The 16,425-nt window shown below is 49.3% G+C and overlaps 2 protein-coding genes across 6 annotated transcripts in view; one reads left to right on the top strand and one right to left on the bottom strand.

Annotated features, from left to right (window-relative positions):
• The window catches only part of Bin3 (bridging integrator 3), a 43,036-nt gene extending 37,705 nt beyond the window's left edge, over positions 1 to 5,331 (top strand). The window contains exon 9 of the mRNA XM_048422029.3: positions 2,356 to 5,331. Coding sequence (XP_048277986.3) covers positions 2,356 to 2,364 — 9 coding nt within the window. The 3' untranslated portion in view covers positions 2,365 to 5,331. The remainder of the gene's footprint in view (positions 1 to 2,355) is intronic.
• Ccar2 (cell cycle and apoptosis regulator 2) lies at positions 182 to 16,069 on the bottom strand. 5 transcript variants are annotated; one of them, XM_048422023.3, is made up of 21 exons: positions 15,936 to 16,069; positions 14,992 to 15,082; positions 14,714 to 14,805; positions 14,164 to 14,255; positions 13,841 to 13,955; positions 13,547 to 13,676; positions 13,269 to 13,365; positions 8,431 to 8,550; positions 5,622 to 5,844; positions 5,434 to 5,547; positions 4,953 to 5,116; positions 4,412 to 4,583; positions 3,968 to 4,195; positions 3,639 to 3,875; positions 2,890 to 3,034; positions 2,490 to 2,569; positions 1,995 to 2,141; positions 1,771 to 1,882; positions 1,500 to 1,688; positions 1,173 to 1,378; positions 182 to 968 (listed from the first exon to the last, which is right to left on the bottom strand). In XM_048422023.3, exons 2-21 carry the CDS (start codon positions 15,047 to 15,049, stop codon positions 924 to 926), a joined length of 2,766 nt encoding a protein of 921 aa, XP_048277980.3. In that variant the 5' UTR covers positions 15,050 to 15,082; positions 15,936 to 16,069; the 3' UTR covers positions 182 to 923. The 5 variants fall into 5 exon arrangements, with proteins under 5 accessions (XP_048277980.3, XP_048277978.3, XP_048277979.3 ...); XM_048422021.3 differs by having other exon boundaries at positions 2,490 to 2,572; positions 15,936 to 16,068; XM_048422022.3 differs by lacking the exon at positions 15,936 to 16,069 and adding an exon at positions 15,374 to 15,669 and having other exon boundaries at positions 2,490 to 2,572.
• Between the last annotated feature and the right edge of the window lie 356 nt (positions 16,070 to 16,425).

Consider the following 16,425-nt stretch of genomic DNA (forward strand, 5'->3'; position numbering starts at 1 on the left):
TGGGGGTCGCCACAGCTTTGCCAGTGTCTGCCAACTTGGCAGGGGGCCTTTACTCAATCACAACCTGTGGCAGTTCACTGCTTGCCTGCCTTCTAGAGCCTTCTGGAGAAAACTGAGGATTGGCAAGCAGAGAGAGCACAGGCAGCTTGGAAAAAGAGGAGAGCTACAAGGACACACTTGGTTTGTTTTTGACTTTGGTTTATTTAAAAAACAAAAAGCCAAAAAAAAAAAAAAACCAACAAACAAACAACTTTATATACAAAGTCAAACTGAAACCACGGATTATGGAAAGAGGCAAGAATTATGGGAAACGGAAGAGGGCTGGGCCAGAGCCAATACCACATTCTGAACACAAGAGCTAGAGAAAGAAGTGCTGGTTCTTCTGGCAAGTTGGGGGATGGCTGGAACACAGTGTTCTGTTGGCAACCTTGACCCAACGCCAAGTGCTTCCTCACATGGGCTCCATCACCTAACGGACACCGGAGCCTGCGGAACTCATCATGCCCTCTAGAGGAAGGACATTTCTTGGCTGTGCCAGGCTCTACACCTGTTCTTCCATTTATTGGCATCAGACCTTATTCCAGGCTGGAAAAGCCTTTTCCTCCTGTCTTGCTCTAAAGTGGACGAGGACAGGAGACAGCACAAGACTACAAGGGCCCTGGGATAAATTCCAAGGTTGAGGGCAAAATGACATTCTAGGGGTGCAAAAGATGTTGTATTTAGTTGTAGCTGGAACTGGGGTTCCTTACACATCCATCCACATAGCACAAACCCCATTCTGATAGCTTGATCACCCCTGCAGAGGCTGAGCACAGAACTCAGCCACCTCTGCTGTGACTCCCAGGCCCTGCTCCAGCTGCTTTCTGGTACCAAAAAGGCTCTAATGTCATCAGGCTCCATCGTAGACCTCACTAGACAGCCACTCAGTTGCTAGGTGCCGGCTCCTCCTTCTCTACCCAGCTGTCAGCCTGTGTGAGCACATGGAACGCTGGTGAGGATGAGGCTTCTCCCCGTGTCCTGCTGCTAGTACAGAGCACTGGGAGCAGGCAGGAGTCTAAGATCCCACAAACAGAGGACCAGCATGGCAAGGACCAGCATCCCAAGCCTCTCCACACAGAGGCTAGCTCTGCTCTGCACCAAAAGAAACTATGGCCGCCCTTCAGCCATCCTACCTTTTCAACCATTCGCTGCATCTCAAGGTGCAGTGGGGTCAGGCGCCTACGGAAGTCCTGCAGCTGCCGCTGAAGCTGGTTCTTCTGCCGTTCTGCCGTCCGGGCTGTCTCCTCCGCCTCCACTAGCCGGGTCCGCAACTCCTGCATCTCTGCTGCCAGTGTCTTATTTGTCACTTCGGTGGCTGAGAAACGGTTATGGCTCTCCTCTGAAAGGTCAGTGAGGACATGGCAGAAAGGCTCTGCTCAGTCAATTGCCACATGAAACTAAAGCCCCAGGTCTCAGGAGTGGTGTCCCCTTAGTCCCTGTGACATCTGCCCTGCACTCACCAAGCTTCAGTTCCAGTGTGTGAATCTTGTTCTCCAGGTAAAGGCGGCCGCTGTCTTGCTGCTCTGCACGCTGTAACAGGCTCCCCACATTGATGAGGCTACCATTGTGAGGCACCAGGCCTTTGTGCTCTGTGGGGACAGCACCTGGCTTTGTGCTCTTCCCTGAAGGGGGCAGTAGATCCAGGTTTCCTAGAGGAACACACATGACCTTAGAAGAGAGTAGCCCACCATGGAAGCCCCACTCCCTTAGGCCACAGAGCTCAAGACCTACCAAAGAGCACCTCTTCCGGAAGCCCGTCGTCCAGCACCTCGGCACGGCTGTACTGAAGACTCCGGTACTGGCAGATGTTCTGTGTCGCCACCCGACTGACCAGCTGCTTAGCCTACAGAAAACACAGCAGGACACCTGCTGGCCACACATGTGCCTCCGAGGGAGCAGAAGGAAGCAACAGCTCTGGAAAGGCCCTCCAGAAGGACAGTGGGGACAGAAACTACCTGCTCAGCACTGAGCCGGATTCCCAGTGTGAGGAGGACCCGCTCCAGGTCTCGCCGGTGCAAGTAGCCACACCAGTTGGCATCAAAAAACACAAAAGCTAGAAGGCAGTCCAGGGGAAGCACGGCTGAGGGATCCAGTTCCTTAGGCTGCAAAGAAAGCAGAGAAATGGGCTTTACAGACAGTTCTCAAGGCTAAAGAACATAGTGCATTCAGCCTCTCACCCAGGGCTGGGCTCACAGCAACAGGTAGCCCTCATGACTGGGGACTCGGGGTGGGGCTCCAGGCTTCTGTGGGCAGGCACATTCCCAGAAGAACGTGCTGTGTTCCCTAATCAGATCTCTCTCTGATCCACCCTTCCAGGGAGAGTGAAGGATTCTCTGTGAGTCAGGACCACAGTTGGTCTCTTGTCTACGGAAGAGGTTACTGGTGGGCATCCCTCACCCAGGAAAGGCCAACCTTCCCACCACGAGGCACAGAAGGAGATAGGGCCTCACCATGTCCTGAAGAGAGGAGTATTCCATCTCGGACTGGTTTGAGGCCACCGAGCGAACCTCCGTTTCCTCCAGCTTTGCTCCTGCTACAGAAACCCAAGCTCAACATGATGGTGGTGCACACACCTAAGACAGTGATTCTCAACCTGGGGTCACCACCCCTCTCGGGGCCAATGACCCTTTCACAGGGGTCGCCTAAGACCATTGGAAAACACAGATATTTATGATTCATAACAGTAGCAAAATTAGTTATGAAGTAGCAATGAAAATAATTTTATGGTTGGGGGTCACCACAACATGAGGAACTGCATTAAAGGACCACAGCATTAGGAAGGTTGAGAACCACTGCCTAAGAGGAAAACTACCACAGACAGCCCCAGAGAGCCACTGCCCCCAGACACACCAAACTCCTCCTCTCCATCGTCCCTGAGAAGCAGCAGGTCTGGGTCCAAGGCCATCTCACAGAGGTCCTCTGCTGCCTCGCCCCGGGGCTTCTCTTCCTCTTCTCCCCCTGAAGAGGGCCGTTTGGGCAGAAGGCCATCCTCCTTCTAAAGAAGCAGACCAAGGTGGTGAGGAGGTGCAGGACTCTTGTGACACTAACATAACAGTTGCTAACACTCAGGCATCAGCTGTGTGCTGGGCACTGTGTGGTCCACCATGTGCTCATGAGTATTTAACAATACCCGGATTCAGATCACAGTGGCACATCTCGACCCCTGGGGTAGTTCTCAGGAGTCACTCTTAGTTTTGGAAGCAATTATGTATATATGACAATATTTGGACAAGAAGCCAAGCTGCATTTTAGAAATGGTTGAAGACCAGTTTGTCCACCTGTAACCATCAGGCAATCCCAACTCTTAAGCAGTCTGACTGGCAGTTCTATGCTACCATGGCTTATCAGTCACACTTCCCTCCCTCTTGGCCATGTCCCTCACTCTGGGTCTACACCACTTCCTAGCTGTATGGACACATGCAGGGTTTCACCTTCCTGGGCCTCTGCCCATCCCCAGCTTTCAAAGAATGGGTAACATAAAGAAACGATGCAACTGGGCACACAAAGTGCCCGGAACAATGCCTGACCCACATGAGGGGCTCGAATCATAAGCATTGTGTGTGAACCTCAGGCCACCCAGGGCTGAGAACAGTACTCACCAGTGGGTTGTCTGACTCGGCGGATGTGCCCTCATTCTGTACCTCATCCTTGGATACCTTCGCCACCTCCTCTTTGACAGCCTCCTCCTCTTTGACCACATCCTCCTTGGCTGTCTCCTCCTTCTCAGGTTCAGGGGGAGGTACAACTTTTTCTGGAAGGCTCAGCAGCGTCTTATAAATCCTATAACCAAAATCCCTCTGCAGCATCTCTAGAAACAGCTCAGCCAGCACCACCACCTGTTGGAAGAGGTGCAGGGACCATGGCATCAGGCAGGAGAGTGAAGACACCATTATCCCATCTTCATACTCGTGGTCTCTCCTGCACTTGCCTCGAAAGAGATCCTTTCTTTCGGCCTCCGATCCTCCACAATCCCATGGAGAGACAGGTTGACACAGCTAGGGTGTGCCATAACAGCAGGTTCTAGAGGAGGTGGAGGGGCCTCTGGGAGATCAGTGTCCACGTCTTGCTGTGTGGTGGCCTCTGAAGTCTCTGTGTTCTGTTTAGAAGTGTCTGCTTCCTCTGATGTATCAGGGGCCTGTTCGGTAGGCTCTGCTTCCTATGACAATAGCTCAGGTGACCTTCTGGGCCCTAAGGTCAGGGTACCTACTTTTGAGATAGGGGCTCAAATAGCCTAGGTCAACCTCAAATTCACTATGAAGATGAGAACAGCTTTGAACTCTGGATCTTCCTGCCTCCACCTCCCCAGTGCTAGATTTACAGGCTTGTGCCACCATGCCCAGCTTCCCTGCATTTCCCTAAGGCCCAGCCTTACCCCTAATGTCTCCTGGGGTTGGGGAGCTGCCTCTGTGGCTTTCTGCTGGCACAGTGCCTCCCACTCTTCCAAAGTGGGCATGATGGTCCACACGTCTGGCAGGTATACCACTACTGTGTGTAACCGCCGGGGCGGCCCTGGCTGTAAGTACTGAAACTCGGCAAATCGCCACCTGTTCACAGCCAAAGGAAAAGAAAGTCCCCAACTGTGACATAATCATGAGTGTCCCACTCACAGACAAGTACCCTGTTTCCAGTCAGAATTCCATGCACACATGCTGCATGCCAAGCCATGAGCACAAACAAAAAGCCACACGCCAAAGCCTCAGTGGCTAGGCAACAGGGAGACATAGTAAACAAACAGCACAGAGGAGCATTGGGCATGGCCTGGGGGTCAGCTGCCACCAGCGCTCTCAGCCATGGGTTCTCAGTCATCTCTAACCAGTTAGGGGTGGGCAGACATGAGCTGTGGCAGGAGAGAACCCAGAAGCCAGACTCCTGACACCCCACGGCGAGCTGGCCACATGGGGAAGGCCACTCACCACTTGGTGCAGGTGCTCAGGTCAATGCCAGTCTGGGCTTGTGCACAGCGGATGGCTGTGCGCACCAGCACCTGCGGGTCTGCCTGGGGGTCGAGGCCATCCAGGGAAGGAGACCACTCACCCCCAACCAGCACTGCCTCGTCTTCTTTCCGGCCCAGCAAAAACTGCAGAGAGAGTAGGGATAATGAAACATGGCCTGCGGCTCCCATGTGTGGGCAATGCACTGCCCATGAGGAACTGAGGCAGCAAGGGGTAAAGACCACCACCTGGGGCTCTACAGCCATTCACCCAAACCAGCCACCTGACTCCTCTTCAGAAGGGGCATCTCTGAACTACACTGTCCTGCTGTATAAAGTGAGGGGCACCTTCAGCTCTGAAACACTGAGTTTTTGTGTTACTGCTTAGGAGTCGAGCTGCTGAAAACATGGCAGACCGACCAGTCAGCCAGCACATCTTGCCTCCCATATAAGGCAGCTCTTACCTTTAGCTGCTTCAGAGGGTGCTCCGGCGTCTCCCTTGGCTCAGCCATGTCATCCACAAACAGCATGCAGCAGCGATAGAACTCCTCCAGGCCCGGGGAGGAGAGCAGCAGCACCTATGCAGAGGACAGGGTGCTCAGCCATGTTCTGTCCCAGCAAGGGCACGGTCACAGGAGCCCAGGCAACTGACCTTGGAACTGTAAGTGGAGTCACTGTCCACAGGGCTGGGCTCAGCACCAGTGTCTGGAGCTGCCTCCTTCTCTGAAGAGACCTGAATCCGACTTGGGTGGTGGAGGGAAAAGGGCTGGCTCAGAGGGAAGGCTGACAGCCAACTCAAGTGAACAGAAAGAAAATCCGAGGGGACCAGGAGGCTGCGGTAACGTCGCTGGAGTTCTAAGAAGTCACAGACAGGACTGCAGGAAGACAGTGAGCAAACACTTAGAACATTAAAGAGAGCAGCTCAGAGGTTAGGAACATGTGCTGTTCTTACAGAGGATCTGGGTTTGGCTCCCAAAACCTACATGACAGCTCACAACTGTCTGTAACTCCAATTCCAGAGGATCTGTCACCCTCTTCTGACCTCCATGAGCACCAAGCACACATGTGGTACACTTACATATATGTAGGCAAAACACTCATAAAACTAATGTTTTTTAAAAAAAAAAAATTTAAAAACTGCAGGGGGCGCTGGAGAGATGGCTCAGAGGTTAAGAGCACACTGACTGCCCTTCCAGAGGTCCTGAGTTCAATTCCCAGCAACCACATGGTGGCTCACAGCCATCTGTAATGAGATCTGGTGCCCTCTTCTGGCCTGCAGGCATACATGGAAGGAATGTTGTATACATAATAAATAAATCTTAAAAAACAAAAACAAAAACTGCAGGGCCAGCAGAATGGCTTTACAGTGATTAAAGGCATTTGCTGCGCAAGCCTGTTCATCCTCAAAGCCCATGGAAAGGTGGAAGGAGAGAACCAACTTCACAAAGTTGTCCTCTGACTCACATGTGTGCACTGGCAGGCATGTGTACCACCCCATCATACACTGACACTGAATGAATGAATGATGAATGAATGAACAAATGAAGAAGCGAACGAACAAAACTGCAAAAGACTACAGCATTTTACTCAGTTTGAGGAATAAGGACACCAATAAGGCATCTCCCAAGTGGTAAGGATGGAACCTGTATGCCCACTTGACTCATAAATTCCCTATAGCAAAGAAGTCAAACTGGGAAAAGAAAAAAAATTACAATGCATGATAGAGATGGTCATGATCTCTTATTTTCTAAGGATTTATTGTCTTTATGTGTATCTGTATACGGGTACATGCACCTTTGTGCAGGCTCCCACAGAAGCCAGAAGCAGCAGATTCCTCTAGTGCTGGAGGTACAGACAGGTGTGAGCTGCCTCATGTGGATGCTGGGAACTAAGCTCATATCCTCTGGGAAAAGAGTATGGACCCTTAACCACTGAGCCATCTCTCCAGGCCCATGCATGGTCATGGTCTAAATAGACAAGTCTCTAGTCAGTAACAAAAAGCTCAGCTGCCCAGGAGAAAACTGTGAGACCTGACACGACAAGTCCTTCCCAGAAAAATAACCACATGCAACATAAGAGCCTATGAAGAGGGTCCTGCAAGACGGCTGGACGGGGAAAGACACAAAATCTGCCATCTGAGTTCAGTCCCTAAACCCCACATGGTAGAAAGAACGCACCAGCTCCTGAAAGTTGCCCCTCTGACTTCCACACAGGAACCCACACAAATGAACACGCACACACACAAAAAGTAATAAATATAAAACTGCTTGAAAGAATGTCAAACTCACTGGTAATTAGAAATGCAAATCAAAGGTGGGCTGTAGTAGCACACACCTCTAATCCCAGCACTTAGGAGACAGAGGCAGGGAAATCTCAGTGAGTTAGAGGTCAGCCTCCTCTACAAAAAACTAGTTCCAGGACAGCCAGAGCTACACAGAGAAACTCTGTCTCAAAGAAAAAGAAAAGAAAGGAAAGGAAAGGAAAAGAGAAGAAAAAATGCAAATCAGAACAGCACTTTTCATCAGCAAAATTATAAGGAAAAGATATATGAGGGCTGGGCTGTGGTGGCTCACACTCTTAATCCCAGCTCTTGGGAGGCAGAGGCTGCTGAATCTCTGAGTTGGAGGCCAGCCTGGTCTACAGAGCAAGTTCCAGGACAGCTCGGGCTGTTAAAAAGAGAAGCCCTGTCTCCAAAAACAAACAAAAGAAAGAAAGAAGGAAGGAAAGAAAGAAAGGAAGGAAGGAAGGAAGGAAGGAAGGAAGGAAGGAAGGAAGGAAGAAAGAAAGAAAGAAAGAAAGAAAGAGAGAAGAAAAGAAAAGAAAAGGTATAGGAAAACAGTGTTGGCAAGGGCACAGGAAACAAGGACTTTGTGCCCTACTGGTTACAGTGTAAGTGGATACAGCCTCTGAAAGAGAATCCGTGATAGCTATCATAGTTAAAAATCAGGCCAGGTCATACACCTGTAATTCAAAAAGGAAAAAAAAAAAAAAAAAACCAAACAAAAAAAAAAAAAACGTTGGCACGGTGGCTTGCGTCTGCAGTGCCAGTGCTGAAGAGGGCAAACAGGCAGCTCCTGAACAATGGAGCCTGCTGGGCAAGTCCCAAGCCAGTAAGGGACCCTGTGTCCAAAACAAAAAGCTAGATAGCACCTGAGGAAAGATACCTGAGGTGGTCCTCTGGCTTCCACCCATGCACCCAAACACACATGAACAAAAGTGCACACACACATGAACAAGACTGACTAGTACATATTAACACAGAACTTCTCGAAGACACATGAAGTGAAAAGCAGAGCAGCAAGCCACATGCAGCAGGTTCCCACAGGCTGGTTGGTTCATTTTAGAAGGGGTCACCAGGTGACACAAAATACCTCATGCGCCCTAATAGGCCACATCTCATTTACGCTAGAAACCATCACTTTCGCAAGTCAAGTCTAAGTCCCTTCCTGTCCATCACTCACCTGTCCACAGTATAAGGACTGAGATGAACCCGGTAAGGAGGCAGGTCATGCCGAGGTTTCTTAGCACCCCAAGGCTCTCCACCAGCCCGCTGCTTGCGTTTTTTCGAGTCATAGTCATCACTGGAGGTAGAGCCATCCCAGAAATAAAAAACATATTGTTATACATGTTTCATACATATAGAACTGGAAAATACCTGAATCCTCAGCATTAAATGAATACAAGCCAAACAGTAGTGGCGCACACCTTTAATCCCAGCACTCGGAAGGCAGAGGCAGGCGGATCTCTGTGAGTTGGAGGCCAGCCTGGTCTACAGAGCAAGTTCCAGGACGGGCTCTAAAGCTACAAGGAAACCCTGTCTCAAGAAAAAGAGAGAGAGAGAGAGAGAGAGAGAGAGAAAGAAAGAAAGATGGAAAGAAGAAAATAGTGTATAGCTCAGTGGGAGGACACTTGCTTAACCGGTGGAGGCCCTGAGTTCAAGTCCAGCACCACACACATACAAGAAGCTATCCTAGCAAACATGTGACAGATTTTATTAAAGACATTAGAATAGACATGAAAAGGCTACAATTTAAGGGGAAAAAACGAACAGCTTTAAAATAATGAAAGGCAAGTCAACAAGATGCTTCAGCAGGTAAAAGCATTTGCCAAAGAGTCTGGTGAACTAAGTTTGATCCCAGAACCTCCAGAGGTGGGAGGAAAGACCCATCTTTGCAAGTTGTCTGTTCTCCACATATATACATTCAAAATAAGTAAATAAATGGAAAATTTTTTAAAATTAAAATACTGGGGCTCGGGACATACTCCAGAACCTTTCTTCACCTGCTGGGCAGCCTGAAGGCTCTGCATTTAGGACTCTCCCTGTGTTTTATGCACATGCACACATCAGCATGCCACAATGCACATTTGAAAATTGGTTCTTTCCTTCAACTATTTGGGTCCCAGGGATCAAACTCAGGCCGTCAGGTTTGGTGGCAGATAGGTTTCCCTGCTGAGACATCTCTCCAACCCACGTTTTAGGAATTTTAGGACAGTTCCCTGCTCTGTAGTCCAGGCTGGTCTCAAGCCTTCCATTTAGCCCTAGCCAGCCTCAAACTCATTGCCATCAATCCCCTAGCCTCTGCCACCCCAGTGTTGGGAATAAAGGTGTACACCACCACACCCGCTTTAAAATAATTTTTTTTTATTTTATTTTTGGTTTTTCAACACAGAGCCTCCCTATAAAGCCCTGGCTGACCAGGAACTTACTTTGTAGACCAGGCTGGCTTCAAACTCACAGAGATCTACTTGCCTCTGCCTCCCAAGAGCTAGAATTAAAAGCATGCACCACCACACCAAACTCTAGTTTTCCTTAAGTAATAAAAATAAGTATTTTTAATTGGATAAAATGGGGGGGGGGAACACCACCTTTGCTCCAGTAATTCCATCCTTGAAAAAATATCCCAGGAAAGTTGGGGGATGGAAGGTGCAGTATAATGCAAAAATACTGACCCATGTAATGAGTACACGCATCCCCATGGACAATTTAGTGGCTACAATAATAATCCAATCACTAAGGCAGTCACCACATGACAGATGTTTTCAGTGGTGTAGGCTGTGCTTGCTCAGGTCATATACCCCACCCAGAGTCATGGAGGCAACTGTAGGTAATGTGGACGCCAAAGAAAGCGATAAAAGTCGAATCAGGACATAAGCAGTTATTCTTCGGTGGGGTGAAGTTCCCCAGTAGGTTGCCTAAGCTCCAGTGGATGGCCCCACACCTGAACTTTGGGTTAAAAAACAAAACCATGAAGGCAAGAAGGGTAATGTTAAGGAGACGGGAGGAGGGGAAGACGGGAGGAGGGGAAGACGGGAGTAGTGTGACTGAGATACATTGTATGCATGCCTGAAACTGCCAGAAGAAATTTAGAATATTCTAAAAAAAGAAAAGACAAAGAAAAAAAATAGAGGTAGCCGGGAAGAAAGGGTTCAGGGCGGGGAGATAAGAGGCTATGGGGAGGAAATCAAAGTGTATTTTAGATATGTGAGAAATGTGAAAAACAAACTTTTAAAGAAGATCATGCTACAGTCTGGGAAAACAGCTAAACACACACAAATACCTTGACCTCTGAGACGACAGTCACAGACCATGCACTTGTGTGCAGAAAGAAACTAGAAGGGTCACAGGGAAGGTGAAACAGGAACCATTTTCCCAGGCAAAAATTACTTTCCAAACTCTTTAGTACTTCCTGCCAACAACAGAAAGGCTTCAAAGAAGGCTAGAACTGCACCTTTCAGTGTTGCTAGTTACTTCTCTTTTGTTTTGAGACAAGGTCTTATGTCACTTGGGCTGGCCTTGCACTCCTAACCATCTGTGACCCCAGAGCCAGCAGGAAACATGTTAGCAGTGGAAGCTGCAGAATCCTAGCCTATCTAAAGCCCTGAGCTGCTCACAAGAGCAATGGCAACATTATTCCCTGCATCCCAGAGCTGGGAGTTTAAAATAAACCTGGGCCTCTGGGCAAACCACCCATATGGTCAGAGTCTTTATAAACTGGCAGATTTCCTCAGTGACTAATTCCCGCTGCCCCTCTTCCTACTTGGCACATTCTCACTTCTGACAGGCGGTAGAGTCCCCTCCCAGGATGATGCCTCCTTCTCCAAAAGCTGTAACCCCGAAGCACCTTGGCCAAGATAATACACTGCAGGTTTTGCACCAGGGCCTGGCAGTCAAATACAATCGCCAGCACACATCCAGAATTTACACTTAAAGCAGCAAGGCCACAGTCATTGGTTCCAAACCAGGTCACATAAACCTTCAAAGTACACACTACAGTTCTGTACCAAAGGCTCTCGGAAGCTCTCAGAATGGCGAAGGGGAAGGGCCTTGCAAACTGGAGACCAGGAAGATGCACTAGACGAACAGAGTAGGTGCAAGCCACATCTAGGAATGGAGAGGGGAACAAAGGGTCTCAGTAGTGGAGATGGTGTGGAGACCAACCCTAGACAAATCCGCATAAGTTCACAGCAGCCTTCCCCAGAGAACAAAGGCTGGCTTCTACGTGGGGACTGGCTACATCACCTCCCTCAGCTTTTCTCAGAGTTATGTCATGCTTATTCAAAGTGTTTGCCACCAGACTGCTTTTCAGCTCTTACTGGCATGTGAGAGATAAGGTGGTATCCTACCTGTACCACCTTATTCCAAAGAAAATCACAGCATGAGGGAATTTTCTACATTGATCTTATGGGGGCGGAGTGCTATGAGATCAAAAACATATAGTCAAATTCCAGGTGGTAGTGGCACATGCTTTTAATCCCAGCACTCGGGAGGCAGAGGCAGGCGGATCTCTGAGTTCGAGGCCAGTCTGGTCTACAGAGCAAGTTCCAAGACAACCAGGTCTATACATAGTGAAATCCTGTCTTGAAAACAAACAAAAAATGTCAAGATTCTGACATTTCAATTTAACTCAGTTTTACTTGAAGATTTTTATCAAAAAACAAAACAAGGCAACAAGGAGATAAATGTGCAACAGAAATAAAGAAAGGCAGATAATACTACTTGTTGAAATCAAGTGATAGTGTGAAGATTTAATCTTTCCATTTCCTTCCCACATATTGAATTTTCTATTCCAAGAAGCTGCACAAAATCGCCGGGCAGTGGTGGCACACACTCTTAATGCCAGCACTCAGGAAGCAGAGGCAGATGGATCACTGTGAGTTCAAAGCCAGCCTAGTCTTCGAAGTAAATTCCAGGACAGTCAGAAATGTTACACAGATAAACCATGTCTCGAAAAGAAAACCAAAAGGATGAGCAAAACCTCTCAAGAACAATAAACACAAAAGAGGTGTGAACTTAAGATACATTGAGTACGCTCCTGGAAACCCCCAAAATTTGCAGATGATGAAGGACCACAGGAAATCTCAAGAGCCTGAATCAACCATGCTTGCTCTACAAGAGGGTCAAGAAAGCTATGTGTACAGGACAAAGCCTGAACTTTCGAAAACACTGCAGCCTGTGTATTGTAACACTGTTAGATAAAATATACTTCATAGAAGCCATTTAAATTAAGAGCTAAAACATTCTGCAACATTCCTTTCTTTGATGTTACTGTTTTCTTGTAACAATTCTTGTAACAACTCTTACAGCTCTATGTTAAAGACTAGAAACAAAAGGAAACAGGAGCTAAGGCGATGTTGTGAAACAGTTGCAATTCCAGCACTGAAAGGGGCAGACAGGAGGATCTCTAGACCTTGCTGGCCAGCTAACCTAGCCAAAAGGGTGAGCTCCAGTGAGACAGTCTCTAACACAAACAATAACCAATAGAGTAAACATACCCATCAGCCTCCTAGCTCCACATACGCCTGAACACATGTCCATACAAATTCATAGAAAACACACACACAAAGTATCTCAAAACCATACTGAAAAATGAAAATAAGCAACCTAGGTGGTGCACACCTGAAAACCCAGCGTAGAAGAGGATCAGGAGTTCAAGGTCATCCTTAGCTATATACTGAGTTCAAGGCCAGCCAAGCTACATAAGACCTGTTTCAAAATAAAGTATCTCAGCTGGGCAGGTGTGGGCAAACACCCCAACAATCCCATCACTAGGCAGGCAAGCAAAACAACAAAAACTCTCAATGTGACATTTTGGAATATGAACTGTATTGAGTTTCAACTTTGCTGAGGTAGTATATAAAGCTGCTGCATGCGTACATATGCCTCAATGTATCTGCCTTCCAAAGACAAGGGACTGTGTCTATCCACAGAAAAGGGTATCAGTGTCAACAGTTGTCAAAGGTGGACATGGCTCCTAGAGGAATGAAATGGAGCCTCTACCCCACCCATTAATTCTCTCACCTGCGGCTCTGGTCCAGTCTGCCATGAGGACCCCGGGCAGGAAACCTGTTCAGGTGGCTCAGGTGAAGTGTGTGGGATGTCTGGAAGAGACTCAGGGCTGAAGAAAGGAAATGGCTGGTGACTTAAAAGCCCTAAGACCCCGTCGAGCTTCCTCCTCCTCTTCCTGTGTCCCAAAGTAACCCCTTCTGTTCCGAGAGCATCTATATTAAAGTAATAAGTCCTTTCCTCAAAAGTACCCCATACAGTCACACCCCAACATGCATGTCACCAGTACTCACGCTTCTGAGGGAAAAGTGGGGGAATTCGGTGAGGCTGAAAGATCAACTGTGGCTGAGCTCCCAGGATCCCTTGCTTCTGGCCCAGAGCTGCCACATGCAGAAGTGGGGGTGCTGGAGACTTCAGTAGGGGCTGAGGGAAAACAGCCATGAAGTTCAGGGGATCCCAACATTGATACCATGGAAAGACAGCCATCCCACCCCTCAATAAAAGGAAGGACTGTGCCCAAAAGCCAGGGTACAAAACTTCTTCTCTCCCTCCCCTTTTCGGTGCACATGCTAAGGGGAGATAAATACCTGGTTGGAGAGTGTCTGCACCTTGACGGCATTCCAGGGCACGGCCTGGCCGGGGTTATATGCAGCCTTCACCAGCACCTTCTCACCCAGCTGGGGGAGCCGACCCTTCACCACACTGCCAGTACACAAACAAGGGGGCCTCATCAGGTGGGCCCTAGGACGAGCTACCCTGACTGCCCCTCCTCAATGCTCTTCCCATGGAGATTTCTCACCTTGCAGTAAATTAGCAAAGCAATGGCATTAAAGAGCAGGCCCACCAGCATGGAGATAGAACTGAACTCAAGAACCATCTCTTCCCCAGAAGAGAGGAGCCTCAAACCTACCTTAGCTGAAAAAAGACTTCTTCATCTACCACCCCAAAGTAATCATGCAAGCTGGTAACAATGCCAGTGAAGACCCGCTGCTTCTCCCCACCCTGCAAGAGAAGACAGAAGATCAAAAGCAAAGGAAGCCATCTGAACAAAACTATGCTCTGCCACGAGGGCCTCTCCTCTAGCCACCAGGCCCCAGCTCAAGTTATCACACAAAACTTCACATGGAAAGAAACACAGAGGACACAGCCTATCTATGAAGAGGAGAGAAACTAATTCTTCGTGTTCATGCTTCTAGGATTTTCAGTTCTTTAATCCTAAAAGGCACCAGAAGATCTCTCTGGTGCTGGCAGATACTAAAAACTCCCCAGTCAAAAAGGTGTCTGAGTTCCCCGGCCCTGGTCTACAACCAGAAAAGGAAAAAACAAAAAAACAAAACAAAACAAAACAAAAAACCCAGGGATGTTGATAACTGTAACACAAGAGAGAACACACACCAGATACCCAAACATACCAGGATAGTCCACAAAGAGAAACTCACTAGAAAGGGCACCCAACATACCTGAAGGTGCCTGGCATTTTGGGACAGGTCTGTGGCCACAGGAGGAGTAAGCAAACCAGGAGGAGGACCCAAAAGAGATGTTGAAGCCGCGCCTATGGGGAAAGAGAAGCAAGCTCCAGAAACTGCACTCACCCACCCTAAACACTAGAGACAACCAGAGGATCCTGTAAACCCAGAGGTCAAAGTGACTCCAGCCAGCTCCTCAGACACTCAGGGAAACACCCAGGAACCATTATTTTTGGGAACTGAGTCCAGTTCCCTGTAAGGAAGGTAAGCACCTGAGAAGTTTCGTCCCCCTGGAAGTGGGTTGATCCTCTGGCGCTTAAACTGGGACATTGGGAATGCTGTCCTTTCAAGGTCTTGGGAAACCTTCAATCGAAAAAGAAAGACGTTAACAGCTCAAATGGAAAGCTCCCATCTATTACCTGGAAAATCTTAATGAAGTAAAGCTTTTAAGATGAGGAGGTGGGTCCTAAAATGGAGGAATGGAGAATGTAGAGGAAATGAAATGGATAATTACAGTTACTCCAGTTTGATCTGACTATAACCTAACGGTGGGGGGCTAGTGACATGCTGGTTTTCAGGGAAGGAAACTGGAGCTTTGAGATCAGGAGACTTGCCCAAGGCTACAAAACCAGGTAGTGACAGAGCAGGACTCACACCCAGGTCTCCCAACAACTTAGCACTCGTTTCACTATGCCACTGGCACCCTTAGAGAGGCTGGCGGAGTGAGGGGCTGGAAGAGCTCCGATGACATTCATTCATTCAAAAACATCCGCCAAAACACTCCACGCAGGGCCCGGAAAAAATGGAGGTGCGAGTAGCGGGGAGGTGATGCGGGCCCTCTCCCGGAAGCCCGCCCGTCGTCCTCTCTCGGACCGGCTGGTGAGAAGGGAGCTGTCCAGCCGGCCCTCGCCAAGCGGCCTGCAAGCCGCTCCCTCCTCCTAGGTCCAGACCCTCGCTCCGGCCTCCGCAGTCGCCTGCGCAGAGCCTTCCGGTCGGGCCACCGAGAGGCCACCGTGGGAGGACCACGGCGCGAGGTTTCTCCTCCTCCCGCCCGCCCCCAGGGCCGAGGCCGTTGCCAGGGAGACGGAGCTTGCAGTCCGGAGTGGGGTTCGGCTCTTTCCGCCCGGCTGGCACATCTTCGCTGATCAGACCCCTGCAGCCTCGCCACCCGGGAGAGACGGAGAGGCAGAGGCGCGGCGGGAGGCCCCCAACCCACCTGCGGGCCAGGGCCACGACACCAGGGGGACAAAGACACCCGGAACCACCGCAGCCGCTGCTGCCACCACCACCGGAAACGCCTCTCCGGAAGAGCGACCACTGGTCGGAAGCTGCCACTCTCCCGGATATGGTACCTCCCTCTTCTCCATCGACCTCTCCCTTCCCCCACGCCAGTCAGCCATCCCGCTCCAACTGTGGAACGGAAGTGCGCCTTCCCAGATCTGATAATGCATTCGGAAGCCGAGCTCAGTGGTGTCCTCGCTCAAGTGTCCCATTAGGAAAGTAGGCTTCGGAGCATTGGTTCCTGGTTCCAAAGCAACTGGAACTAGACCCCTCCGTCAAATACAAGGAAGGGACCACTACTTACACACCTGCTGTGCTCTATCAACCCCCAAAACTACAGCAAAAGACTGGAAGAGGAGCATGCCCACTCAGGGGCTATTTCGAGCAGGCATTCTTCTGCCTGACTTAAGCCAGTGACCCCCCAT

This window comes from Myodes glareolus, chromosome 12 (genome assembly GCF_982192425.1).
Source record: "Myodes glareolus chromosome 12, mMyoGla1.1, whole genome shotgun sequence".
Classification (NCBI taxonomy): Eukaryota; Metazoa; Chordata; class Mammalia; order Rodentia; family Cricetidae; genus Myodes; species Myodes glareolus.